At 36.9% G+C, this 27,633-nt stretch overlaps 1 protein-coding gene across 4 annotated transcripts; it reads right to left on the bottom strand.

Moving 5' to 3' along the window:
- Window positions 1–23,379, bottom strand: tmem121aa (transmembrane protein 121Aa). Of its 4 annotated transcripts, none has more exons than XM_058749645.1 (3): window positions 23,186–23,379; window positions 19,425–19,459; window positions 1–2,244 (listed from the first exon to the last, which is right to left on the bottom strand). In XM_058749645.1, the coding sequence occupies exon 3, from the start codon at window positions 1,788–1,790 to the stop codon at window positions 840–842; it is 951 nt and encodes a 316-aa protein (XP_058605628.1). In that variant the 5' UTR covers window positions 1,791–2,244; window positions 19,425–19,459; window positions 23,186–23,379; the 3' UTR covers window positions 1–839. The 4 variants fall into 4 exon arrangements, with proteins under 4 accessions (XP_058605628.1, XP_058605629.1, XP_058605630.1 ...); XM_058749646.1 differs by lacking the exon at window positions 23,186–23,379 and adding an exon at window positions 21,746–21,900; XM_058749647.1 differs by lacking the exon at window positions 19,425–19,459.
- Window positions 23,380–27,633: the final 4,254 nt, after the last annotated feature.

The following is a 27,633-nucleotide window of genomic DNA, read 5'->3' on the forward strand; positions in this document are numbered from 1 at the left end:
CGTTCTCTCTATACACACATACAAAACTCATAAAGACTGAAAATTAATTTTGGCAAATTAAAAGTTTCTAGTTCCCATTTTAATCCCCAGGAAAAGAGTCCTGTGAGAGTTGTTTCACTTTAAAACATGCTCACTTCTTAACACGCAAAAAAGCATTTTCATCTTCAAATTACATAAATCTTCAAAATATAATTTGAAGTTCGCTTGAAGTTCAGTTCTTGCCTCAGATCTGTTTACAGATTATAGTAGGAGGAGTGGACTGAACTTGGTATGCTTCTTTCTCATTTTTCGCTCATCACCAAGCCTAGACAGGATTTCCTCACATTTTATGCACTTATTTTTTGGGGGGGAATCTTCAAAATTGTATGAAATGCATTTCAACACGGTGATCTGAGAGTACTGGACTCTCATTTATAGCTGAAAGCATATTCAACCTAGCCAAAATATTTCATAAATTAACACACAAGGGGCAAGGCAACTTTAAACTTTGAAAACAACGAGCATTCAGATTTTACAGAAATCTGTGCGGATTCCATGTGGAGAGCAATGTGAGCCACCATAACAGAAATCTCTTTAAAAAACATCCCATATCTAACATCACAAAACAGCTGCTTGAAATTACAAAATCTGGTTAAAATCAGGATTTTGTGAGTCACCATTTGTGCATCTGAGCATCAATGGCCTTTGAACACTCAGCTTAGTTGAGTAGAACTTTAAAAATTCTTCAAAATAGTCATTTTAGGGCTGAACTCATACTTCATCATGTCCTGGTCTGAACTCACTAAGGCTGTCTTCTTTCCCCTTTAACACTAAAGTCTTGAGGTTTTTGTCAGCTCTGGTCACGTGTCAATGACCTCACGGGCTGGTGAGGGCTCTTCTGGGAGGGTGGTCGTGGCATTTGGTAGAGTTTGATTGTGTGGCATAGAGTTCTGCTGTATCTCCATTGCAATCCCAGCAGGATCTTGTGGGGGGAACTCCTTAACTTGTCGCCGGTACTCCAAGAAGGTGCAGGCCTTAGTGGCAATGGCAACAACGTTTTTCCCTATGAAGATGGTCGAGACTCTGCTGTCTTGGAACAGCACCATGTTGACACCTCTAATGAGGATGGTGACAATATTAATGGTCACCAAGCTGAGGACCGGGTAGAGCATCATCTTCTGAGGCGACACATGCTCACCCTGCACGCTGATCTCGCTCAGAGAAACGCAAGGCAGGATAAGCAACAGGATGTAGCAGTAGAAGAACATCAGACCCTCGGCCCAGATGGGCAGCCCTGTCCTTTGTGGCTCCCAAAGGTTTGCCTGGATGTCCAGGACATCCAGAAGGTCAAGTGCCACCCAAAAGAGTCGACCCCGCATGTCCTCCTTCTTCCGGAAGGTTCTTACATACTCCATACTGTCGAGCGCGACCAGGACGAGGTAGAGTCCAGGTACGCAAACCGATAGCAACAAAGTCAGTGCCTTCCGAGCTACTGTCTCCAGACTTTTACGGTCAGCTTTGTAGTTCTGGAAGACAAAGTACAGCTTGATCTCCAGAACAAATATGTAGAGGAACCAAAGGATCATGGCGTAGCCACGCTTCGCAGTCCTCACCTCAGCACCCACCCACACTGCCACGTATCGCAGGACTATAAGAAAGCAAATATCTCCAACCAAGACGATAATGCAGACCCCAATTTTGCGTGGACCCTGGTTCTGCTCCACAAGGTAGGCATCCATGAAGGCCATGCTGGTCATGATCACAATGGTGGTTAAACACACATGCCGCTTGTCAGGTGGTGGCAGAACCATGGTGCTGTCTGTTTATCAAAGTAAAAAACGAACAAATCGTATCCTTCAAAAATTGCAAGGTTAGTTCATGGTGTGCAAACTGTTGTCCATTGATGCTGGTGACTGAGGAGCCCGTTCAGCAAAGCTCCACGCAGTCCAATGGCCGCTCTTTACCGCATTTCGAGCTTCACATGGCCTCCACACTAGTTTCGTATGTCAATATCTCTTTGATTCGACGTGACCGTGATATATCTGTATGTTTATCCACTGCTGAGCCAGATTGTGTCGACTTCCTGACCTTACCGACATGGGCCTGCTTGTCTGTGTCAGCTGACCCATATAAACAGCATGGCTGGATTCTGTGCTGGTCTCTTGTCGCTGTCTCTTACTCCTCCATCGGAGCTGAGCGTACTGTCAGTCGTGAAGACGGAATGGGTGGTCACAGCTCTCTTTCTGCTCTGCCGGCTTTGAGCGCCTGTGGATTAAAGAAAGAAAAATTAGTTCTCTTCAGAGAATGTTTTTGACCTTGTTCCAGCTGATGAAGCTTTAAAACAAAACACTAGGGGTCACTGTGGTAATTTAGCACAATCAGATGTAACTAACCATCCCACGAGTCCTTGGGTTCATTTCACATTCCTCTAAAGCCTTTTATGTGGACTAGGCTTTAGCTGTTTTGAAGGACACTGAATTTGACATGTTTAAATATCCAAAAAGGAATACTTTTTGTGTGTAAAAGTATGCATGCAGTCACTTACAATGCATAGAGCTGGTTAGCTGGTACAATGTAGCCTGAATTATTATCTCAGGCTCTTTTTTTCCCTCAAGTTTTCACCATAATTGAACACTTTTGAATACTTTTAATTGAAAATTCCTCCTCTTTTTCTGGGTTCTATAAGCAAGATCTCGCTATGTGGCAGTATCCATACTTAGGCATTAGAGTGTCAGCTGCTAGAATATAATTCCCTAATATTCCTATGAGTTCTGAGTCACCAGCTTCCATAGCAACGGTTTCTATTGAGAGAGTGATAATAAGTGATGATGAGTCTAACGCGGCAGGGAACCCTCGGATTTCTGGAAAGCGAGATATTACTGGATGTGCGACAGGCTGAGGGTGTGCACTGACTCTGATATCTAGGCGTGAAGTGACATGACGTGAATAACAATAATAAAAAAATGATTTTCAGCTGATTCTTTGCAAGTTTTAGTATGCACGGTAGGCACAAAGTGTAAAAGAAATGCATAACATTGAAATGCTGGCATCTAAGATAAAGAAAATATTCCCGACTGTACTGTGTTCTTATTAGGACTCAGCTCACGGTCACAATCTGGATGTTATCGTGACTAGATTTCCTCTTCAGCTTGAATATTAGGGAACAACACATAAATTTGATCAACAGATTAGCATTGATCTACTGTCTGTTGTACGAAATTCCAATCACAGCAACATTTCGCACACCACTCGCACAGCAGACCTTCACAATCTCCTATTGCTAGTTAGTTTATGTCAATGCTGCTCATGTTTGATATATATGGAAGCAAACATTGAGACTATTTGCTCACACATCTTCTCAAGTGATTGATTTCTATCTCTAGAGATAGCAATCTAACAGAATAAATCAGTACACAGAGAGAAATTCATGGAGAACTAATGTATGTTGAAGAAAAATATAGAGTGCATGTGGCAGTAAATCTTCTATTGTGTATTCTGCTGTTTCCGCAATCATAATTTTACCTGCATTTATCAATGCTTTTAGCTTTGGATAGGAATTCTGGCTCTATTCAGTGTAAATTGTGCAGTGGATCAATACCACTTCTGAAACATTATGTAAAGCAGGGATGGGACCTGATGGAAATGCGTAGATAAATTGCCTTGTGACACATTATTGAGTGATCCTGGATTAAATCATGTTTCATTTTCTAATCCCCCCCAAAAATAATAATATTACAAAGTATCAACTGTCTTGTTTCAGACATGTGCAGTAATTTGTCTGTTCTTTCAATATGACTGCTCTGTTAAACTCCTCAGAACAGAATTTGGTTATGCATTGTGCCTCTACACTGCTTCGGGCCTCCTTCTTCTTCCTTTCTTTTCTATTCTAGTGCACAGATTTTCATTTCTGACAACATGACTCTCTGACCTTGTGAACTTCTCTCATCTGTTCAGTTTCAGGACATGCAGCTGAGCGGAAGATTGAACTATTTATTTTGGAGAGAGGGTGGAGGAACCACAGATTGAGACTTAAATGCATCACACAAAGCATGATTTGATGATTATTTTTCATGTATTTTGCTTCAATAGTTCAAACATGTACTTGAACATATCAATAAGGTAGCCTATTCATGTTAAATGTCTTTTAATATGACACTCTGTTTTTAATACGATTTTCATTTATTTCCCCCACTTTTTTCATTCTTAATTTACGAAACGATAAAATTCTACTTTGCTCCATTTGCTGTCATTTAAATCTATGTTTTAAGTACTTTTCTGTTTGGTTTGGTCTAATTGAGTTTCTATCCTAGGGCTCTATAAGAAGTCTGTTGCTGCCTAAGAGTAAAAAAAAAAAAAAAGGTAATAAAAAAGGTAATTTTGAGATAAGTGAAGTTGTGAAATACAAAGTCAAACTGGGAGATATAAATTTGCAATTACAAGAAAAAAAGTTGGTCACAATTGTGAAATATAAAGTCAAATTATAAGGGATATGAAGAATGCAACAATAACAACAACTATTTATTGTCATCTCATGGTAGTTCAGGGTTTTTGGTAGAAGATCTGGATTTTCTATAGCCGGTCTTGCTTCTCAGACACACAAGCACATCCACACACATTCCTCTCCCAATGCACTGTACTGTAAGTGAAGAGAGCAATGGAGTGAGAGCATTAAATCAAGAGTTTAATTAAAGTGGCAAAACACATGGGAGCAAATAAGTGTCTGGAGTAGTAGAGAGCGAGCTCATCAGCCCAATCAATATACACATGAGGAATATTTCCCTCCTGTGAAGCAGAAAAACCTTAGACACTCACAGGAGCCCATTGGGCAAAGCATTACAGGCAGTACTCTATGTTTGCTAATGGCTTCAAAATGCTACACAGTTACACAAAACATAAATTGCACATGAATTTGCTGCATTGCAGCTGCAACCCGTATAAATAACAAATGAAATCTCTAAAATATCGCAGTTGTTTCTCTTAGACAGCAAGGGGAATAAATGATGCACAATTGAAGACATTTCTGCTTCTCTTATGTGTCTTCTGAGACAAAAGACCAGAGTGATTTCGTATTCATTATTTTCAGAAGATCTCAACATCTGTATCAAACAAATCAAGATAAGTTTGCATGAGATTTCAGTTCTAAAGTCTTTAAGTTATTCTTTTTACATTTTTTTTTTCTTTTAGGAGAATTGTAGGAGAAAAATCTGAGACAAGTTAAAATAAGAAATAAAATTAAATAAAGCAAGCTATCTAATTAAAGACATTAATACCTAGTCTATTGAGATTTCTTTGCATTGTTACATTATTTTCATGACAATTAAGTGCATTTTCCCTCCAAATTCTCATTACTGTAATTTTCATTTTGTTGCATAAAATGTTTATTTCTTTAAAGGTAATTTAGGAAAAACATCTGAGATAAATATAATAAAATAAAATAAAACATCTAATTAAAGACATTGAAGTCTATTTTTTAATCTATTGAGATATTTTGCATTTTGACATTATTTTCATGACAATCTTAAGTGCATTTTCCCTCCAAATTCTCATTACTGCAATTTTCATTTTGTTGCATAAAATGTTTATTTCTTTAAAGGTAATTTAGGAGAAACATCTGAGATAAAAAATAAAATAAAATAAAATAAAATAAAATAAAATAAAATAAAATAAAATAAAATAAAATAAAATAAAATAAAATAAAATAAAATAAAATAAAATAAAATAAAATCTAATTAAAGACATTTAAGTCTATTATAATAATCTACTGAGAATTTTTGCATTGTGACATGTTTTTATGACAATTAAGTGCATTTTCACTATAAATTCTCATTACCATGATTCTCATTTTGTCCGAATTTAGGAGAAACATCTGAGACAAAACAAAAAACAAACAAAATAAATAAAATAAAATAAAGCACACTATCTAATTAAAGACATTGAAGTCTATTTTATAGTCTACTGAAAATTTTGGCATTGTGACATTAAAATGCATTAAGTGCATTTTCCCTTTAAATTCTCATTACTGTAATTCTCATTTTGTTGCATAATTTTTTTTTATTTATTAAAATGTTTAAGGAAATTTAGGAGAAACATCTGAGACAAAATAAAGCAAAATAAAATAAAATTTATTCTCATGACAATTAAGTGCATTTTCCCTCCACATTCTCATTACCATGTTCAAAAACAGAGGGAGAGAGAGCTATTATTTAACAGATAAAGTAAATACATCACGACAGGCCTGTCACTTTCAAACCAAGCTTTCTAAGATCTTCTCTAGTTATTACACCACTGATTCCCAGGCTGACGCAGATCTAGCGACTTCCAAACAAGCTGAGCAGAGAAAGCATGGACAAAGCTTACTAAACAGTTTAAACATGGGGTGATTTGCATTCCGCATCGAGCCGGAGACACTTTATTAATTTTCAATGAGCACACAACAAACTTTCCCGAAAGATATTTTCGAAAGAAAGTTTATAAATGATGTTTAATATTTCATTTCTCATACATACTTAACAAATAGAAAAACAAAGTAGTTTATTTAAAAGCCGCCAGAAGCCTGTGGCTCTGTCACACATTCTCTGACATCTCAGCAAGTAGTGAGGCGCCGGATATACTATATATATATATATATATATATATATATATACTGCATAGAGGTTGCTGTGTTGCTGTGGTAACAGGCATCCGTCAGTCCAAGACCCCCAATAAAAGAAAACAATAATGAGTGTGACTCTTATTTCCGCTCAGTAATGAAAAATAAAAAAGAGCCTCTGTGCTTCAACTTGCCTTGAAGTGGAGGATTTCGTGCTCTTTCCCTCTTTTCATCTTGTTGTTATTACAGCAAAAGGGGCTGAGATCAGAAGGACCCTAATTTTCTCAAGCCGTTTCTGCAGACACACATGGATATATGGCCTGGTATTGCAAAACATAAACACAGACTTCTGTTTGAACAGAACAGCATTTATGTTTTCTGTGAAAATGCCGCATCTTTTCTGTGTGTATAAAAAGAGAGTCAACTAATCATTATATGAATCGATTCAACAGTCAGTTATTCTTATAGAAAGTGATTCAGCCATCAATTATTCGAACAGAAATTGATTTAGCACTCAGTATTTCTTATAGAAAATGAATCCACCGTTAATTCTTATAGACTTCTGTCACATAGGAACTGAACTTGTCCTTGTATCTCCTGGCCTTCATCTGGTCCGTCATCCCCCAGCCCCCTTGAGCCAGGTCTCTCATCCTCCTCCATCTCTTTGGAGTCCTCTCCAGGGCTGTTTCATACTCTCTTTCAACTCTCCTACTCATTGATTGACCTCTCTCCCTCTTTCCACTGCATTCCTCCCCCTCATTCACTTAATTAAAACGGAGAGTGTCTGAAAATCTGAGAGGGGCTTTGTAAGGTAATGAATGAGCATGCATTCTGCTCTAGTTGGGTGAATCTCACAAAAACAAGTCTAGGTCACATTTCACATCAAAAACAAAACAGTAGGATGTTATATTTGCTTAAGAAAATTAGGTCTATTTTAGTTTTGCTTATTTTATTTTATTTTCTAACATTTATTTTATTTTCTAACATTATTTTCATTTAAAAGCCCCCACAAAATCATATTGGCCATCATTTTCATATAATTACCATAATGCATACTGTATGTATTCTGTATTATTTATTTATTTATTTATTTATTATTTTTTGCAGAATTCCCAGGATTTACAATAGAATCTCATTATTATATTTATAACATATTTGTTTTTAATTTTACATTTAAATTGTGTTTAGTCATTTAATATATATATATATATATATATATATATATGTGTGTGTGTGTGTGTGTGTGTATGTATGTATGTATGTATGTATTAATCTGCATAAATTAAAGGCAGTAAAACAAATACTAAGATGCCGGAAGGACAACCGGCAATGTTTCAAGAAACTCATTTTACTCTGAAAAAGAAAAATGTTGTAAATATGTGTAAAATATTATCCAGTAAAATATTTACTTTAAGCTGACAAGCTGACATTTTGTGTCTTATCTGTCAATATTTAAATTTATAATTATAGTATATATTTGTTTGTGTGTGTGCGTGTGTTTAATATATTTCTTACTTTTTTCTTTTCCTATTTTCCACCCTGGCAGTCCCTGGACCCCTTTATACTTATATATTAAATATTTTTAGTAATAATAATAATAATACATTATTCTTATTCTTATTTTTGTTACTTTTGAAAATAACAATTAGAACTACTTGTAAAATATTTCCAATAATAATTATTATATGCTTCTTCTTTTTCTCCTTCTTCTTCTTCTACTTCTTCTTCTTCTTCTTCTTCTTCTTTTTATTCTTATTAAATTGGAAAAACTGCCCAGGGAAACTAGCTTAAATAACATGAAAATAATGTCAAAATGTATTTTTATTTTTTAAGTAAATAATATTTCTTGTTTCTTTCTTTTTGATCTTGAGGATGAAACATGTCCCAGACATGTTCTTGACATTGGTTTGCTCCGTAATTTTCCCCCATGTGACCATATACGTATCATTGGCACAGTGAATGGACTCTGTGAGTAGGTCAGTCAGGAACAGACAGGACCAGAGGGGAAGAAACAGAGCTCAGCAGAATCAGATAGAGAGCTTGCCGGCCTGAAGGCCTCTCCAGTAATCATATCAACATGTTCATCCAGCCTGGCAGCTGCAATGAGCAAGAGCTCCCCGTGGAGCTATATCAGCAAGAGCAGTCTGAGCTCAGCAACACAGACTCATAACACTGTCTTGTCTCTGCCCAGAGACAGGCCAAGACCCATCCTTTAAGACAAAGAGGCCACATGCACTTCCTAAATGAGGAAGCAAACCCCCTCTATGGGTTTGGGCTATTTTAGTGCAATGTCAGTTCATGTTCCATTTGATGTTTACACGCTTTCTGAGTTAAAGCCCATGGAACAGTATTTCCTCTATCAACAAACGACCAATGCTACATTTTGCATGCTATTTAAAGCGAATCACATTAAAGTATTTTATGCATTTCTAAACAGTTTTTACTTTGCCTCAAAAATAGTAACTACAGTAATAGAGTAAAAAGCATATTTAGATGTTATTTTTACTATAAGCCTATTATTTATAGTCACCATCGTTTGGGACGATTCGTCAACAATCCTCAGTCAACACCACAGCTATAAGAATTATTGCAGAAAATCACAGCTTTAATTTAACCCAGCTGAGGTGCAGCAAAAAAAATCTAATCATTTTTGTACAGGTATTATTTTCTCATATTTTTGGAAAAAGAACAGAGAACACCTCTGGCATGAGATGGCAAAGCTGAATTTTCAGCAGCCATTACTCCAGTCTTCAGTGTCACATGATTCTAATATGCTGATCTAATATGAATGTTGAAAACAGTTTTTGCAGCTTAATATTTTTGTGGAAACCATAATTTTTTTTCAGGATTCTTTGATGCATACGAAGTCCAAAAGATCAGCATTTTTGGAAATAGAAATCTTTTGTAACATTATAAATGTCTTTACTATTACTGTTGATGAATTTAATGTATCACTCCTGAATAAAAGTGAAAAAATACTTTTAAAAAAAATGATAAATTCTGGCATGTAGACGCTGCAAAATTTTGGGAGTAACTGTTTGTACAGAACAAGATCAATCACACATCAATTTGTGTACAGGGCCAAATAAAAATCACAAGAGCGACTCTTATGAGAGAGAGAAAGCAAAGACATGCCAACTGCCACCAAAAGCCGGATACATATGATATTTTGAGCTCAACTGCGTAGTAGCACAAGAAGAAAACGCAGCTGTTCTCAGATCTGTGAGTTTCCGACTTGGCACAGAGTGCCTAGAGCTTTCAATATTTTGCACATTGAAACACAGAAGAGTGCAAAAGACATTATTTCTGTCGGGGATATGCCCCAAGCACTACTTCTGCTTCCCTCTTTCTACTGTGACCTCGCTCATTCTGTCCTTTAAATGCCTCACTTCCACTTGTCTCACTTCCTCTCTTCTCTGTGGCTGCACTCAGAGCTGCTTTATCCCTATGAAGCGTGCAGTAACAGGATCTGTGATGACTGGTTCTGAGAGGGGGACCCTTAGGGGTGCTGCTTACTACTGTTGCATGTTCAAAGCCCTCTCAACAGCCTAGAAACAGCAGACGTGATGCCATGTTGAATCCCTTTCCACGCTTTAACCACCAAACGCTTGTCATCTGACTAAATAATCAAAGTAAGGCCTCCCCGGGTGCCGGCCAGAGCTGTGTGACAGCCTCCATAGTGCCTTAGGATGGTTGACCTTGCAGCATCTGCTGGAGCAGGGAAGAATGGAAAGGTATTGGGAAAGAGACGCACTGAGAGATGAGAAGACTATAGAAGGTCTGCATCAGCATACTCTTAGCAGACGTGGAGTGGTTGTGCAGAGTGTGCAAAGAAAACAGACTCTACAACGTTGTGTTATAGAGAAGGCAACAACCAGTACGTGGATACTTTATAATACTTATTATTATACTACGGGGCCGTTGAATGCTTGAATCTGATTGGCTGCCGAACGTTCTAAGGTGTGCAATTATTTTCAGGGAAATGCACACGAATGTAGTTCCAGGCAGCTCTTGACCGCATTACATGACCATATCACTTCGCCAAATGATTTCTGTTATTTCAAAGAAAAATAACCAAACCCCACAACACACTGGCCAAACAAATAAATATAGTAAACAATATGATAAAAACGACAGATCATGTCCATGTTTTTGCCACAAAATTACGCTTTATTATGAACGGAAAGCACATACTCTATCTCTCCCGCTCTCTCTCCCTCACAGACAGCACACACATAACAGTTTGCACACACACTAACATACACCGCGCTAATGTTGTTAGCGCTACTCTGACGGTTTTATCAGTAAACAACTTAAAAACTACATGAATTCTCACAAGCGAGGTAACAACAACGGCGCTGTTCGTGAACAAAAGGAACTAAGTTTCACTATAACTACATTGCTGCCGATCACTATTGAGAGACGCGCAGAGGTAATCTCTCTCTCTCTTTCTCTCTCTAATAACTTAGTTATTAACTGTATTAACTACATTATTAGTCCGCTATCAACGGCTCAAGCCTCCGTTACTAGGTTAAAATGACGTTTTGGAATTAGCAATGGAGGCGTTGGATGAAATGCGAAGAAATAATCCTGCTCACAATAGCGATTTAAGTAGAAATACTGGACGAATGGCTTGAAATATATCATCTGATCGATGTCTTGAGCTGCACACCGGTGTAACGCCACTCCGCTTTGCGTCGTGACCGCATCACCACCTCGGGTGTGCATTATTTTTCTAATAATCCAACGGACCGAAGTCAATTATTCCTTACATATCAAACAGCATGTAGGCAAACAGTACTATTTTGATTACTAAATTATGTTTCTAAGTGACCAGACTTCCCACAAACTTGAAAGTTTGCTGTCAGTGAGATTTTTGTTCACTTATTTGATTAAAAATATAGTAAAGACAGTAATATTGTGAAATATTATTACAATTGTTTTTCATTTTATTGTACTTTAAAATGTAATTTATTCCTGTAATGGCAAAGCTGAATTTTCAGCATCATAACTCCAGTCTTCACCAGTGTCACATGATCCTTCAGAAATCATTCTGATATGGTGATGAGGTGCTCAAGAAACATTTCTTATTATTATCAATGTTGAACACGTTTGTTCACTTTTTTTCAGCCTGGCACTGTTTTGAGCAGCAAAAAGCTTTAGCGCCATGATAAAAGAAATCATATTTTACCCAAGTTGTGAATCTAAGTTTGCAGTCTGTGTTTAATGTTAACAAGTCTATTCACCGTGAAATCGTGTCAAGAAATGTCTTTCATTGTGTCGTCCTCGTGGGCTGCCTGAATAAACAAACAAACACAACATTGTGGTCCAATTCATGAACAAATGACTTTTATGAGCCAATTCTTTTCAGTGAATCAGAAACATTCAACATGACATTGTTTTCAGAAACAATTGACACTTACGAGTCCATTTTTTATGCATAATTCAAAATGTAAGTTAGCAGTTTGTATCACAACACACTGGCCTGTATAATTAACAACATTATTTAGGAGAGAAAGAATTTCTGACATATCTTTTCTTATGTCATTTTTTATTTGTAAGTAGCTATGAATCAGAATCTAATTGAATCTAATTGCTACACAGGCCTAGACCACAATCATATGTAGGAACTAGAATATCATAGAGATTTAGCAATGGCCTTTTTGACTTAGTAACCACTTACTAGCAACCATATAGCAAGCCCTAAAGCATTTGGCATCATTATGGTGCAGCACTTCAAAAAAGTTCAAATTTAGTTGAATAAGTGCACTGAAGCTGTATGTAGACAAGAATTAGAGCTTCAACATCACACGACAGGGTTAATTAACTAAAATTATTTTAAATACCAAAGGCACTCTCTAAAAGCAATATCAGATGAAGACATTTCACACCATTCAACCAAAACAAAAGCTTTGTCATTTTTTAAAATAGAAACACAGAAAATGTCCCTTTTTATAACAATTATTCACAAAGTACTTGACACTTTCTACATGGAAATGTAAAGAGCCATCAAGTTTGAATGCAGCCCTGCAAAATAACGGCTTCCAGTGACAGCTTTTAAGTCCATGGAGAGCTTTTGTCAAAAACAGCTGTTTTTCATCTGAACTTAGCATTTACCCCTTAACCTATTGATTTGTCTTTTTGAACACTGCCATTTAATTTCACTGGAAGTGGAAACACCAATCACAAGCACCTCTTTTAATAAGCTGTCTTCATGCTGTGTGCTGCTCTGTGAAAAAGAAAAAAGAAATATCAAGGAAAGCATATATAGGTGTTGTGTTTCCTTTGGTGCTACTAGGCTCACAAAACTTTGGTTCAGATTCTTATTCTTAAGTAGAATCTCATGGCATATGAAGATCAGGCTACTTTCATAGTGAAAGATGTAAAATTTTATTTAATTCGCATTTTTTTCAGGACTCTTCCTTTTAAGTACTATATCTGTCCTACTTTGTTCTTATCTCACTTCTCTCTCTGATATATTTCTCTACTTCCTTTGCAAATTGTTCTTCTTGACACTCCACTCGACTAATCCTAACATCACTTCATTGTTACAAAGTATTCTCAGGTCAGTCCTTCCTTGCCCAATCTATATTTCTCTCACGTATAAAATCTCTTTGTTTTCAGCTTTTAAAGTCTCCTAAACCAGGGGTTTTGAAACGTTAGTTCCAACCAGGGGCCCATATTTTGATACTCTTTTAATACTGATTTGGATGTATAAAATCTTTACCTGCAGTACAGAGTACAGAGTTCAGTACAGAATGTTTACTATTTTGTTGTGAAAAACCACTACAAATGATGCAGTGTGCGAGTGAACTGATCAAATGAATCAAACTGAATCACTAACAATTTCAGACCTTTTTGCAAACCCACTGACTGATTAGATCAAAAGAGTGATTTATTTGTGTATCTGGCATCTGATTCTGAACAGATGACCAAAAAAAACATATGACCTGATTCCTGAAATATTGTGTGAAAAATTACTCACAAGTTGGCATACAGTAATATTTTCTGACATATAAAGTTTTACTGGGGCACAGCAGTATTTTGATCAGGCTTTTGCCCAGTAAAAATGGTTGGTTACACTTTATTTTAAGGTGTCCTTATTACAGTGTAATTATACATTTAAGTACAGAGTAATATTAATTAACTACATGTACTTACTATATGGTTGGGGTTAGGATTAGGGTTACTTGCATGTAATCATATATAATTTATTGTTATTATAATAGTAAGGACATGTAACAAGTGTTACAAGGACACCTTAAAATAAAGAGTTACCAAATGGTCTAGCGACGTCCCTGATGCCAACAACTACTAAATATGTGTATCCCCTATTGAGGGACCCCCATCTTAGAATATAAAGAAAGATTTTATGTAAATTAATTTATACTGCATGGAAAAAATATTAAATGTGATATTGTAGTCTGAACACGGAATATGTATGCGCATGACATCACCGTTTTCACAAATTCACATATTTGTTGTTTCCATGAAAATCATAATTGCATGCTTTTAAAAATTTGAAGCCCATTTTCAAAAGTTTGTGATTTCAGACCCCCCAAAATGGCATTGCCATGTAAATAAATGGCAAAGACGTTTAAAAAGCTTTCCATATTGTCGGCGCGCTATAGCGCCGTTGCGCTTCGGGTGTCCTGAGTTTGAGTCCTGGGTTGCGGAACATTTCTGATCCCGCCCCCTCTCTTTCTTCCACTTCACTTTCTGTCTTCTGACTGTCCTATCAATAAATAATAAATAATAAAGCTAATAAATGCCAAAAATAAATCTTAAAAAAAAAAAAAAAGGTTTCCGTATTTAGTTTAAATCAGGGTCATGTAAATGCCCCCTAATGTAAAATAAATAAATAAATACTAAGAATGATTAAGAAGACTTGAAATATACTGTGTTCTGACTTTTCTTTTCTCTCTCTCTCTCAGTTTTTTTGGAGCTCAGCCTAGACATTCTGGTTAATAAAATGTGTTCCACAAAAGAAAGAAAGTCATACATACAACATGAGGATGAGTAAATGATGATGGGATTTTCATTTTTAGATGAACTATTCCCTTAATAGCTGTATCTTGCCCAGAATAGTAAATCAAGCTCAAAATCACATACGGTGGAGAGGATTCCTTACAACTTCATTCTGAGATATTAGAATAGATATTAGATATTAGAATGCAGAGCCTGTCTCACTGACAGGATTTATCTTTTAATTTCTCAGCTGCATTGTTCCACTGTCTCAGTCATTCCCATGGGAATCTCAGCCATAGAATCAGGCAAAGGCATGAGGCGAGACCCAGAAAGCTGTGCGCTTACTATTTATGTCTTTCTGGTCGGAGATGACAGGGAGGCTTTAAACTGCAGAACTTTGGCAGACTGGGCATTGGGAGTCTTCTCACGTCCATGAGATTCTTTATCTCAGCGTGACACAACTGTCCCCAGTGCTGTGCTAAGAAGGAGAAGAGAGTATCTTTCTTGCCTCTTCTACTCTGTTCACATGAGAGCTGGAGCTTTGAGCAACCCAAGGTGTTTGCAGCACAACAGCTTAGACACGTTAAAGAGAGACGGAGGACTAGGATTGTGTAAAGCTGAAAGAGTAGAAACTGATATGGCCCACAGTGTCTGAAAATCCATGTGACCTTTTAGGGCCTCTAGTTAAAATCCAAAATCATTCTGTCATTTACTTCACCTCAACTTTGGTTTCGACTGCAGTCTGGTTCACATTTACATTTTTTGCTGCAGGGTCTAATAAAAAGTGTTTTAATTATGTTCATGATATTTACCTAAGCAGGTGACTAAGTATAAAGAATTACTGCTTTAGGTGCATCATATTTTATTAAACCACATCAGGGCAAGTTATGTGTAATGACACTAAGGATTAATTATCAGAAGCCTAATGAATATAAGCACATACTTTTCTCAACCTGAAGTCGTGATATGTGTGTATGACTTTCTTTTTTTCAGTAGAACACAAAAGGAGATATTTAAAAGAATGTTCATGCTGCTCTTTTCCATACAATGTAAGTGAATGGGGACCATGGGCTGTCAAGCTCTACAAATGACAAAAAACAATAAAAGCGTCATGAAAATTGTCCATGTTCCTCAAACACTGTATTTCAAGTCATCTGAAGCCATATGTGAGAAACCATCATTCACTTTCATTGTATGGACGTAAATCATCTCAGTTTGTGTTCAACAGAAGAAAGTCATGCTGGTTTCGAAACACACGAGGGAGAGTAAATTATAAAATTTTCATTTTGGATTGACCTATCCATTTAAGCATCATAATTTGTACTTGGATACAGAATCATAACCATGAAATTCCCCCAATATTTAGATAAGCAGAGAATTTATTTTTTCATAAAGTATTACATTTGACCAATATGTTAATAATAAGCATGCTAATAAGCAACTAGTTAACAGTGAGAATTGGTCCCTATACTAAAGTGTTACCCCCATTTCCAGCGTTTAGGAAAAAATAATTAAATTCATCTCAATAAGCTTAGAAACAGACTCTTGGCTACACAAGCCTCACCAATTTTATGCTTGCTACACTGAGAGGCAACAAATGGAACGACTTAGAGCTCCAAATCTGCTACAAAAGAGGCAGTAACCAGTGCAATCACACATTGTGGCACATAGATGTTATCTTTGCTGCCTCTGTCTCTCTCTGCCTCACTTTATCTTTCCCTCTCCCTCTCTGAAAGGTGATTCAATTCAGGCCCCACGCACTCTTAAGCGCTTGCTGCTCTGAGACTTGGCGGTCTCTGCCCTTATGCTGCTGTTATAGAAGGGCTGCACTCTCCTGTCCAGGTAGATCAACAGAAACACCACACAGCCACGCTCCATTCAGGTGTAAAACTATAATAACTATATTTTAGGTGACTCTGAAAGGACAACTTGGTATAGTGCTCAGTATAGCAAGACAAAGTGTCATAGTGATTTTTTATTGTAGAACAAAGTCAGTCTAGATGGAAGGAGTATTTCAGGCCACTTGGATTCCCAAGATGATTTCACTGTCTGATATTTCTAAGGAAGAAAGTGTTATGAACTGTCATCCAGCATCAGGGAAGAGGACCAAACCTGACTAATATATCTGTCACAGCAGAATACGTTCATTCACACGACACAAAGACAAGTGTGAGCGGAGTCGCTATGAGCTTTTCAGCTCTAAAATGACGTCTCGCACACTGAAAGAACTCTATTTGCTTTACAACATTTGTCATGCGAAAGTATGTTGGCTACTGTACCGCTGTCACAATGCCAGAGAACTAATAGATGACTAGGTTGTCATGGGAACTAATGTTCAGTTGGGACAATGAATTACTCAGCTAAAATTGGGCAGAGTGCATTTTTTGGGTTTAGACTAATGCTATTGATTACAGTGCTTGCAAAGCAGCACTGTATTGATATTCTTAGACATTCTGTTTTGGGTTCTTTTTAAACCCCTAACCCTAAGTATTACACTTCTGCAGTTAATTCAGCCCAAACCACTTTACATAGACATTGTTTCATCCGCTATGGGTACATTTGGCCCTGTGGACTTTTAGAAAGTAAACTCACTTAAAACTATTTAAAAAAAATACTTTTCACGCTCTCACAGAAGAGTTGTGCACAACCAGGGATGGGCAGTATTTCTGATAAATACATTTAAAATACGTATTTGAAATACAAAATACTATTTTGTATTTAAATACCTTTGAAAAAAATCTAATGTATTTTGTATTGATATACATTTAAGCTTAGTATTTTTGTATTTTCAAAATACATAAAATACTTTTTGCCAGTCAAGCTCTTTATTATGCAGTTGATTTCCTGTGTCAACTAGTTCAGACATGCCACTTTCATGTGAGCTGCAGCTGTACAAGTCCATCTAGATTTGGGTGAGTGAATTTTCATGATTTGCTTTGCTGTCGGAAAGAATCATGGAGGACCCCATTTTTCTTGGGGAAATTTTATTAAAGCCAAAATATTTGGAAGATATTTCATTTTGAGTAAAATGTCCCATTCGATAACCATTTAAACATTCACAGCGCTTTTTTACTTTGCCGGGTTGACAATTCTGGATTTTCTGTCAAATACATGTTATTTTGCTCTGTATAAAACATACAAAAGCCAGTCAGGCTTGATAATTTTTTTGTTTTATTTTGGTCAAATTTTGGTTTTATCAACTACCTAGTCAGTTTTATTTATTAAACTTTAAGCATTACTGCTTGCTATGGCTGGGTGATATGGCAATATAGCTATATGTTGGTTAATATATAAAGTGTGAACGACTGAACATTTTCTATATCGTTTATATATCGTTGTATGCAAATATATCAATGCAGGTTTTAGTGGGCAGGACTTATTGACTCGTTAGGGAGATTAAAAACATGAGTAATAAAGTGAGAGATGAGTTAATAAAAGTGCAGTATGCTGTGAAAGAGAACTCAAGAATTCAGTAGGCCTACTCACATTCTGAAAGGCAGCTTACTGTGTGCACGCCTCGAGACAAACTATATGTAACGTAATGATAAAGATATAGGGTCCCACTTTACATTAAGTGGCCTTAACTACTATGTACTTACATTTAAATTAATCATTTGATACAATAAACATGTTTTACTTTGAACTTATATTTAAAAAAAAAAATACCTGCATGTAATAACATCTGTAATTAATTTCTGTAATTACATTTATTATTACATTGTTGACCCATCCCTTAGGCTGATGATACACGGGGCAACTTTTTAACAATGTTGCCAGGCAACTTTGGGCAATGTTGCCATCAACATGCAACCAGGTGAGACACAGGGCCCACGACCGATCTAAAGTTATCCAGATAGAAATTTGTTACCCATTCTCAATGGGAAAGTGCCCAAGCAACATTGCTCTGCAAAATTGCTCAAAAATTTGCCCCATGTATCATCAGATTTACACCTTAATCCACCCTTAAACCTACTCATACCACCAAACCTGTCCCTAACCTTACCCATATCCCACCTCAATAGCAGCAGAAGTGTTTTGCAATACAATATGAACACAATAAGTAAATTGTACTTTTTTTTTTGAAGTACATAGTAGTTAAGGCAACCTAATATAAAGTGGGACCAGATATAGTTCTAAAAACTTTTTAAAATCTAAATAAATAGCAGAGTCCACACCACAACTATAACAATAACATGCTATTGTCCAAATCACTTTCAGAGCAATTTTATACTACTGATGAATGATAAAAACATTGACAGCCAATCAAAATCTATCCTGTGTTATAGAGCTCAAGTATTTACAGTGACAGATCACATAACTGCAGCAGCACATGCTTAGGATTCGCTAATAAAGTTGTCTTTATAATTATCATTCTTGGTGCGAACAAGCCTTAATAGTGGTACTTCGCTGGATGGCCAGTTTTCAAATGTATTTTATGGATTTTCAAAATACTGTATTTAAATACATTTTTTTTTGCAGGCAGTATTTTGTATTTTTATTTCAAATACATTTTCATGTATTTATGCTCAACTCTGTGCACAACTGAGCATGCAAGCCCCTCAAAGTATATTCTATTGACCGTGAGCCTGGATGGACGCGTCTTGTGCATGCGCACTACCTAGTGGACCATTTGTCTTTGAGTGCTTAAATTACTTGTATAAGTGCTGTCAGTCTTCTAAGTAAATGCTTAATAGCTAATTTCATTACTAGCATTTTATGTATCCTTAATTCAAAGTAATATTTCTGCAATATTCTTTGCAATATTCAATATTCAATATTCTGCAGTAGAACTTACTGACTGGACACTGCAATGTCACGCATGTTTCAAAGTGACAAAGTTGTTAAAGGAATTCACCCAAAAATGAAAAATTGCAGAATATTTACTCACCTATTTTCACCTTTCTCCAGTGAAAAAGTCATCATCTGAATAAGGAGAGAAATTTGCACAGATCAAGCACCGTTTACATGTGAAAACAGTCCAAAATAGTTCTAAACAAATATGTTGGTAGATTTTGATGTGAGAGTACAATAGAGATGGACTTTTTAAACTTTTAAAATGTCTTAGGACTTTTCACAGCTTTTCACTTCACAAGACGTCAGTTGGAGTTGTGTGGATTACTTGTGGATTATTGTGATGTTTTTATCAGCTGTTTGGATTCTCATTCTGACGGCATCCATTCACTGCAGAATATCCATTGATGTATGCTACATTTTGCAAAATGTGCCCCAATGAACAAACAAACTCACCTACATCTTGAGTACATTTTCAGAAAATTTTCATTTTTGGGTGAACTATTTCATTAAGAGCAGATTTTAGGGTAATAATACAGCAAACCATCTGTATCAAAGCTGATGATATATAAAGTTCCACATACTTTCACATTACGCATTTGCTAATTTGTGACTGTTTATGTGCTTTTTATTTAACATACATGGCATGCACTCTGCTTATAAACTCTGAACATAACTGTAGAATATTAAACATTCATCTCCTGTACTTCAGCACTACATAAACTGTTTATTGGAATTGTGTGGGTTTATTGTTGCATTGAGAGCAACTCACCAAGTCACCTTTCTTCTAAGAAGAAGCTTATGTGTTAGATGAACTCAGTTCTGATTCTGATATAGTTAGCAGTGCATATGTGCATATGTGATCAAGTAAGATCTCTAGAACGATCTAGAATGGCAGCTACCCCTTAAAAGTTCCAGCATATTACAACACAAACTCTAGAGCAGTCCAACTATCTCTAATAAGCAAGACCAGCCATCTTAACCATCATTCTACAGCGCTGACGGGCTGTGCATTCAGCATGCTGCCTCATGGGCACTGCTGCATTGTTTGATGCGAGAATCCAGGCCTCCTACAGATGCAAAACTCAGAGGAAAGGCCTCCTTCCAGCCAACCCCAGTCAAATGCTTCACTTCACAAAATGGCCTTGCCAGCTGTCCGTGCTGACATTGTGTCAGTAATTAGCCAGCGGGGGGTTTGGACTGGCAGGGAAGCAGTTAGCCTGTCTGCCTGCAAATGGAGGCGGTCATGTCACACTTATAAAACCCCGGGGATATTGCAAACATGCAGGTGGAACTTCCATGGCCTGCTGGCAGAAGGGTAAGAATGTACCAGTCATACCGACTAATGTCCTGATAATGGGCAATGGAAGGGGTGTGACACTCTGAAAACCCAGTTCAGTTTTTATGCACAGGAAATGAGATAACGTATAAGTGCACTGCTTTGCCTGCAGCAATTCTGTGTGCCCTGATCAGATCGATAGGAAATTAAACGTATTTACTTTCTTTTCTGGTCTAATTGTGAACAGATGATCTCTGCACATTATCTCAAAGGAAAAAAATTATGTTTATCTTCATAATATTTTCTCATAATAACTTTTTAACCTCACTCCTCCAATAACCTGGATATTTTCTGGAATATAACAACCAATCTGCAAAATCCAATCAATTTCTGATGAAAAATAAAAAAAATCACATCCCAACATTTCCCCCTCCCCCATTTTGCCTCTAAAATATAACAGAAATAAAATGAGTTGTGAATGCTGTTTCACATTGACAGTGCCAGAAATAATGTAACTGATTTGGGTTTGCCAGTTATTTCTTTCCTGCATAAATGTCTGTAAATCACTAGAGCAACTTACTAATTTGTATGGGTTCACTGACTACATAAAACGTCCAATGTGACAGGCATAGATACATAATCACAGTACAACAAATATTAATCAGATGACATATTTATTTCTCTCAAAGACTCTATCACTCAGTAATGAAACTCTGGTCGGAAGGAAATTATTGAGTGACAAAGCATAATCAGCAAACATCAACCAACAGACAACAAGAAAAAGAGACCTACAAATTCAAGCATTCATAAAGGAGAGCAGTTCTCAGACAGGGATGTTGTCACAATATTGAAGAAGACCTAACTATATAGTTTTGAGTCAAAGTCCAATTACACAAATGTGTTTTTCCTTTTTCGAGTAATGTTTTTGTACTGTATGTTGATTTCAATGCGTAGTTTAAAACATTGTAGAAGCCATTTTTTTATTTTTTGGCCAAAACAATGGTTTGATATTTTGTGTGTGACCTATGTGTTCATTTACTTGTACCTTTTTCTTTTTTCCTGTGCAGTAACAGATATGTTCAAGGGCGTTTTTGTAACTGACTATAAGGTATAAAGTATGCGCCTATACATAAACCCACCTTGTATTCAAGGCTTCCGATAATAGTGCAAGCATGGTCAAGAGGTGAAAGGGTTCGAGGATCCCTCAGGTTGTTTATGTGTCACGTGAGGCGCCTCTTGGTTTACCTCAGAACACACTGCAGCGCGCGTGAAAAATGCCCGCGGGCTCTGAGCCAGTACTGTAAGTGGAAATGGATGGACGAGTCGTTTGTAAAACCCCTTTAAACCCTTGGAGGTACTAGAATGATATTCAGTCAATGAAAACAAAAACAAACAAACCTCACGGCCATTGTTTGAAAGGCTTAGAGAAATATTGCTCCCTTAATGAAGCTGTAGTGTGTGGAGACTGGCATCTCGAGCCAATGGGTTTCCCTCATGGAAAGAATCGCGTTTTTGAATGAATCTTTCAAGCGAACGAATCGTGATCGTTTTCCTGCTTTCAAAAACTGACTCCGAGCACAAGTGAACATGTAAATTCGTTCGTGAACGAACATAATGAACAAATGATCCAATTTGTGAACAAGGATCTGCTAAGAGGAGCATGTTGTGCTGCAAAGTGAAGTTAGAATTAATTTAATCTATTAATGACGGATGAGCTTACACAAATAAAATGGCATATGTCATTATGTTAATGGTGTTATAGAAACAATTCATTTATTTAGGCTGCGTTGTCTTTATTGATTAATATTATGCCAAGCAGGTTACAAAGAGGGCGAAAACCCTATTTTGATGTTATTTGTGGGTACTGAACGCTCTTAAGTCTCACAGTAGATTTAATAAAACTCTTTTCTATTCGACTCCATGTTTCGAGTGATCGATTCGATGATTCGCTCATATCACAATTATGAACACTTAGGTGACGATAACCTGCAGGAAAAAAATCAATGAATGAATTTTTTGGGTGAATTGGATTCAAAAGATTCGAGTCACTGAGACGAATCACAACCAAGACCACGAGAAAATTCAGTTTGAATAGTCACTTTTTAGCGTATATTAATAAGATTCACAAGAAAAACAACTCAAATAATCTAAAAAAATACATTCGTCGTTATTAGACAATAGAGACTATCATCTGTCAAAGCCTCGAATTCCTCTTCTCCTCTTTCATTTAACAATCTTTAACCGATAGTTTTGCAATCTTACAATCCCATTAGTTTGCTAAAAGCGCTAGCTGTCCCATGAATTCATGAACGGATACTTTAGCGATAGAAACTGCACTAAAAACTCGAACCCATTAGAAGCGCCGACATAAATCACAATACTTTTCTTTTTATATGCACACATGTACTCAGCCAGCCATTAACTAATTGTCCTTCATGCAGTCAGTTCAATTAAGTTAATATTAATTTAGGAAGCACAACGCGCCTTATGTGCTCGCCACAGCTCATTGCACAACGGGTAATTCATGATTTTGACAGGAAACCCTCCCTCATCCGAACAGACCGTTCAGCAGACTGTACCTCTGGCATCCGCTGTCCAAGGTGCTGATCCGCTCCGAGACGAGATTGATGTTTGGAGAGTGATTTAATCCGCATTAAGCGCGCGCTGATGGAAAACAAGAGATGTCGCCTCCAAAAGAAAAGCAATCCCTTGTCAAAACTAGTGAAACGCGTGTGCACCACACCACTGAGAGAGGAAACAGACACGCGCGTGCGGGCCGGTGCTAGTCAGTGCGATCCACGTTACTCTCTCCCTCTCTCTCTTTCTCGCTCGCCCTCTCTTGAATCAGTGATTCAGCCTCTTCCCTCACCCTCCCAGCAGAGAACATAATTTATTGGCAATTTGCTTATGTTGGGAGACCGTCATCCCACTGCCTTCCCCCTTTAGTGGACAATGCAAAGGCTAAATGAAACCCCGACCAATATTATGTGTGTGCGCTACTTGCACTGTAAAAATCATACTTCATAGCTACTCAAAATCAATAAATGCAACGTTTAGAACGGAGCTTCAACGGAGCTACTTAAAAATAAATAGGCTAATTTAAAATGAGTCACTGAGCATATAAAATATATATCTGAGCTGATCGGAATTAAAAGAGCCAGCATGCTTATGGATAGTTGGCAACTAAATATCAGTTTAATATTTTAAATAACTGAAAATATTGATATTAAGTAACTCTAAAGTCAACTTTAGACAGCTAATGGAGTCTTTACACAGGCAAGTTAAGGTTGCTTTACTAAAATTGTTTTTGTAAATTCACAATGCCGAACTGTATTAAGATGCAACTGCTGTGTAAATGCATTTATGCATTATCTCTGAGCAGCATGAAATGGTTTGTGTAAAGCTGCCTAAATGCCAAGTGCTTCTGTGCCACCTGTGCAGTGTAAATTTGCTTAGAAAGAGTATGCAAAACAGACTGTTCATCTACATGGTTTTAACTTGATCAAGGCTATGTACGTCCTGTCATGATTTTCTATGAGAAGTACATGTCATGGAAAGCAAGGGGATTATTGGTTTAAACTACTGACAGCATGGCATGTGTCACGGACTTGTGGTTATAGTTCAAATTAAATAAAGGTTAGGAGAACGAAGTAGCATTAACACACTTTTCCATTTATTGAACATCAAGCTGAGACAAAGACAAGGGGAAAACTGAGGACTTATAACAGGACGAGAACAAAAGAGCAAACAAGATAATGCAAATCAGGTGGGGACAATGAACGATGATTAACTAATAAGAACCGGAACTAAAACAAATAAGGGAAAACAGGAACTTAGGAGGGCAGACACGTGACAGCATGAGCACTTGTCATGAAACTAAAACTCATTAAATACCATAACATGCAACATAATTAGGTACTCCACAAGGGACAATCAAGTAATTGATCATTTTAAGATGAGCAAACGCATCCTGACATCACAAAACTACTAAATGTGACAACAAAATCAACAGCAACCGTGTAAATGAAACTGGCAAAAGGTCAAACAATCAAACAACTGCAATTATTTATGACCCAGAGCATCCTGGGAAGATGGCAAATGGGACTGAATAACAAAACTTGATTGGAAGTGAAATGTGTGTTTTGACAGGAAATGCTTGTAAATTAAAAACAGCTCCATGGTAATTGCATTCATTCAATAATTAATCACACAGTATGTTCATTGCAAAATTAGTATATTTGAATTGAAACATTTAAATGAACTCAAATTTTTGTCAAAAAATTCCAATAACAAAAAATATATATGCAATTTTCAGAAGCACATCATTTTTACAGTGTGTGCCTGAAACATAACTATTTCATGATCATTAGCTAGGGTATTTTGTCTTTGTCTCTGGAAATTAGGCATAGCTGCAGGACAGATGATTTTAGTCTTTAAACATATTGTGAGATTATTATTTTTTAAAGAGCATTTGTGAGTCAGCCATGACAATACAGATACCTGGCAACTTTGAAGGCTTCGATTCTGCCTGCATCTAAAACATAGCATTTCCCCAAGACATCCCCTGCACATAAAATAATCAGTAAGTTCCTTTCTTAGAGTATCATTGCACACAATTCTCTTTTCCTTATGAATTTTTCAAACACAACTAATTGGATCTGTGTTAAGAAATAAATGAATAATGTATCATGTTTTGGCACACATGGACAAAAGAAAGACTCGGAAATGTAGTAACCCAAGAGACAAAGAGATCCCACACTCAGGTTTTCCTAGAGAATCTCCACACAGAGAAGAATCATGACACTAGCACATTCACAACAAAACCTGCTCTAATGAATCTTCTCATCAATGTAAACGCCAAGCATGCAGGATTGGCCATATGTAGAAGCATCCATAAGAGAGAATACACAACACTGTGACTGAAGGCCTCCTTATAGTATAATAAAAGAAAATGCATTCGTTTTGAGATTCTGCCAAAGAGGAAAGTGCACAAAGCTCTTCACAACCAAGAAAAGAAATCAAGAACAAAAGAGAGTGAGTTGTCTTTCTAGTCCAAGTTCAATTCAATATTGAACCACCTAACCACATATTCCCTCATTAGGCGGCATCCTGATGGACAGACATTTATTGGAAGAGTGTTGGACTGTTGTTGGGCTGGCAGCATTTAGGACATGTAGTTTTAATTAAACATCACTCCGATTTCACACGCTCGGCTTCCCCTTCGCTTGCTATCCCTGTAGCAGTCTGACACCGTGTGGCTCACGCACCACCTCTCATTAGCCCTCTACAGCTCGGCCAAACTAATTAGCAGTGTGTTGAGAAGTTCATGTGGGCGTTAACAACTTCATTTGCTACTAAAATCGGTGGCCTTGTTAGTTCTGGTTGCTGCGGGGTGAAACAATGGCTCTATTGATATAGGAATTGAAATGGCTCACTGTTGCTTAGAATATATTCAATTGTTTGTATGAACAATAAGCGTGTATATCTCACCTAAGTTAAAAAATAAATAATTTAGATTGACCCATTCTCAATCTGGTTTTTGCAGATTAGCATCTGAATGATTCATTTCTGGAATGTGTAAACTTGTATTCCCCCTCGTGCATTCTTGCTGCGAAGAGTGATATATTCTTTTGCCCTACGGAGAAACTCAAGGCCGAAAGGCATTTGAAAGGCAATGAGGGAAAACAGTCTTTTCAGAAAACCTGCTTGGAGATCAAATGCAGATTTACTTCCGAATGCAGATTTACTTCCTACAACATCTTTCTTTTAAAAATATAGATAGCTGGGTTCTTGTTTATTCTTTTGTCTAATGATCAAGTAATGGCCCTTAAGCTGCTGTTCTGAGAGCGATTCTTTCGCCCTCACTCACAGAATGCTAAAAGGCTCTGTAGGAAGGCTGTGAATTCACAGATAGATCAAATCTCTTATGGCTTTTGATGTTTTCTCCTTTTTTTCTTTCTGTCTGTTTGTGTGTGGTTCAAAATATATGACAAGGAGGTTGTTAGTAAAGGAAGTGTGAGTTAATATGCTTGTGTTGGCCTGTGTGCGTGTGTCCAGCAAATTAAAAAAGCACAACACTAAATGATTTCTCCTCCCTTCAGGTCCCCTCTGATGCCCTTCTGCTTGCTCGCTTTCATGCATGGAGCTGAGGGACATGCAGCACTCTTTACCATATCAAAGGCTAGCTCTGGCCCTCTCTGCATCTCAGACGAGATTCAAAATAGACAAAAGGATTGTATAATCTTAGCCTATTCTTTTGGCTTCGCTTTAAAATGTTTATAAGTTTGCTTTCTTGGTATTCAGATTTGTGTAGTGCTATTTTTTTTAAGGAGAGAAATATGTTAAAATTAAATGAATGGTAATTCTGTTAGTTTACTCTATTTATTTTGTGTTCTGTTTTTAAGGAACATCCAGCTTAATTCAAAATTGACAAAAGCAAAAGTACTGTCAGTCTGTGCTATGGGAAATTGACTGTTTTCTTATGAGCGAGTCACAAAATCATTCATTCACAACAGCACTGATTTATTTAGGTACAAAATAAATGACTTGCTGAATTCGGAACAGCTTTTATTTTTACCAATTCATTCTATGGCAGGAATTGCAGAGTAGTATATGCAAGTATCCAGTTCTGAATTTCTGAGTCATTGAATTATTCACTCAACTAATTTGTTTGAGCACAGCTGTTCAATACGCCTTGAGAGAGAGCTACACATGTAATGGTTTGAGTACAGTCACTGCCAAATAAACATTCTTTATTCTCCTTTGACAAAAAGCAATCTGCACACAGGTAACACAATATACAGTACTGTTTAAACAAGCAGACAAGCATGGACCTCATCCTTTAACATAAACCATAGCGACAGTGACACCCAAAAATAGCGCTTAGCATAAGATAAGCTTTCAATCAAAAAATGACTTCAATCACCAAGCAACAGTAAATGCAGCAACAGTATAAGCAGTAAACAGTGAAACAAAAAAAGAAATATTGCTAATCTGCATAATTTATTCATATCGCATAGCATAATCA

Source organism: Onychostoma macrolepis, chromosome 17 (assembly GCF_012432095.1).
Source record: "Onychostoma macrolepis isolate SWU-2019 chromosome 17, ASM1243209v1, whole genome shotgun sequence".
NCBI classification, from domain to species: domain Eukaryota; kingdom Metazoa; phylum Chordata; class Actinopteri; order Cypriniformes; family Cyprinidae; genus Onychostoma; species Onychostoma macrolepis.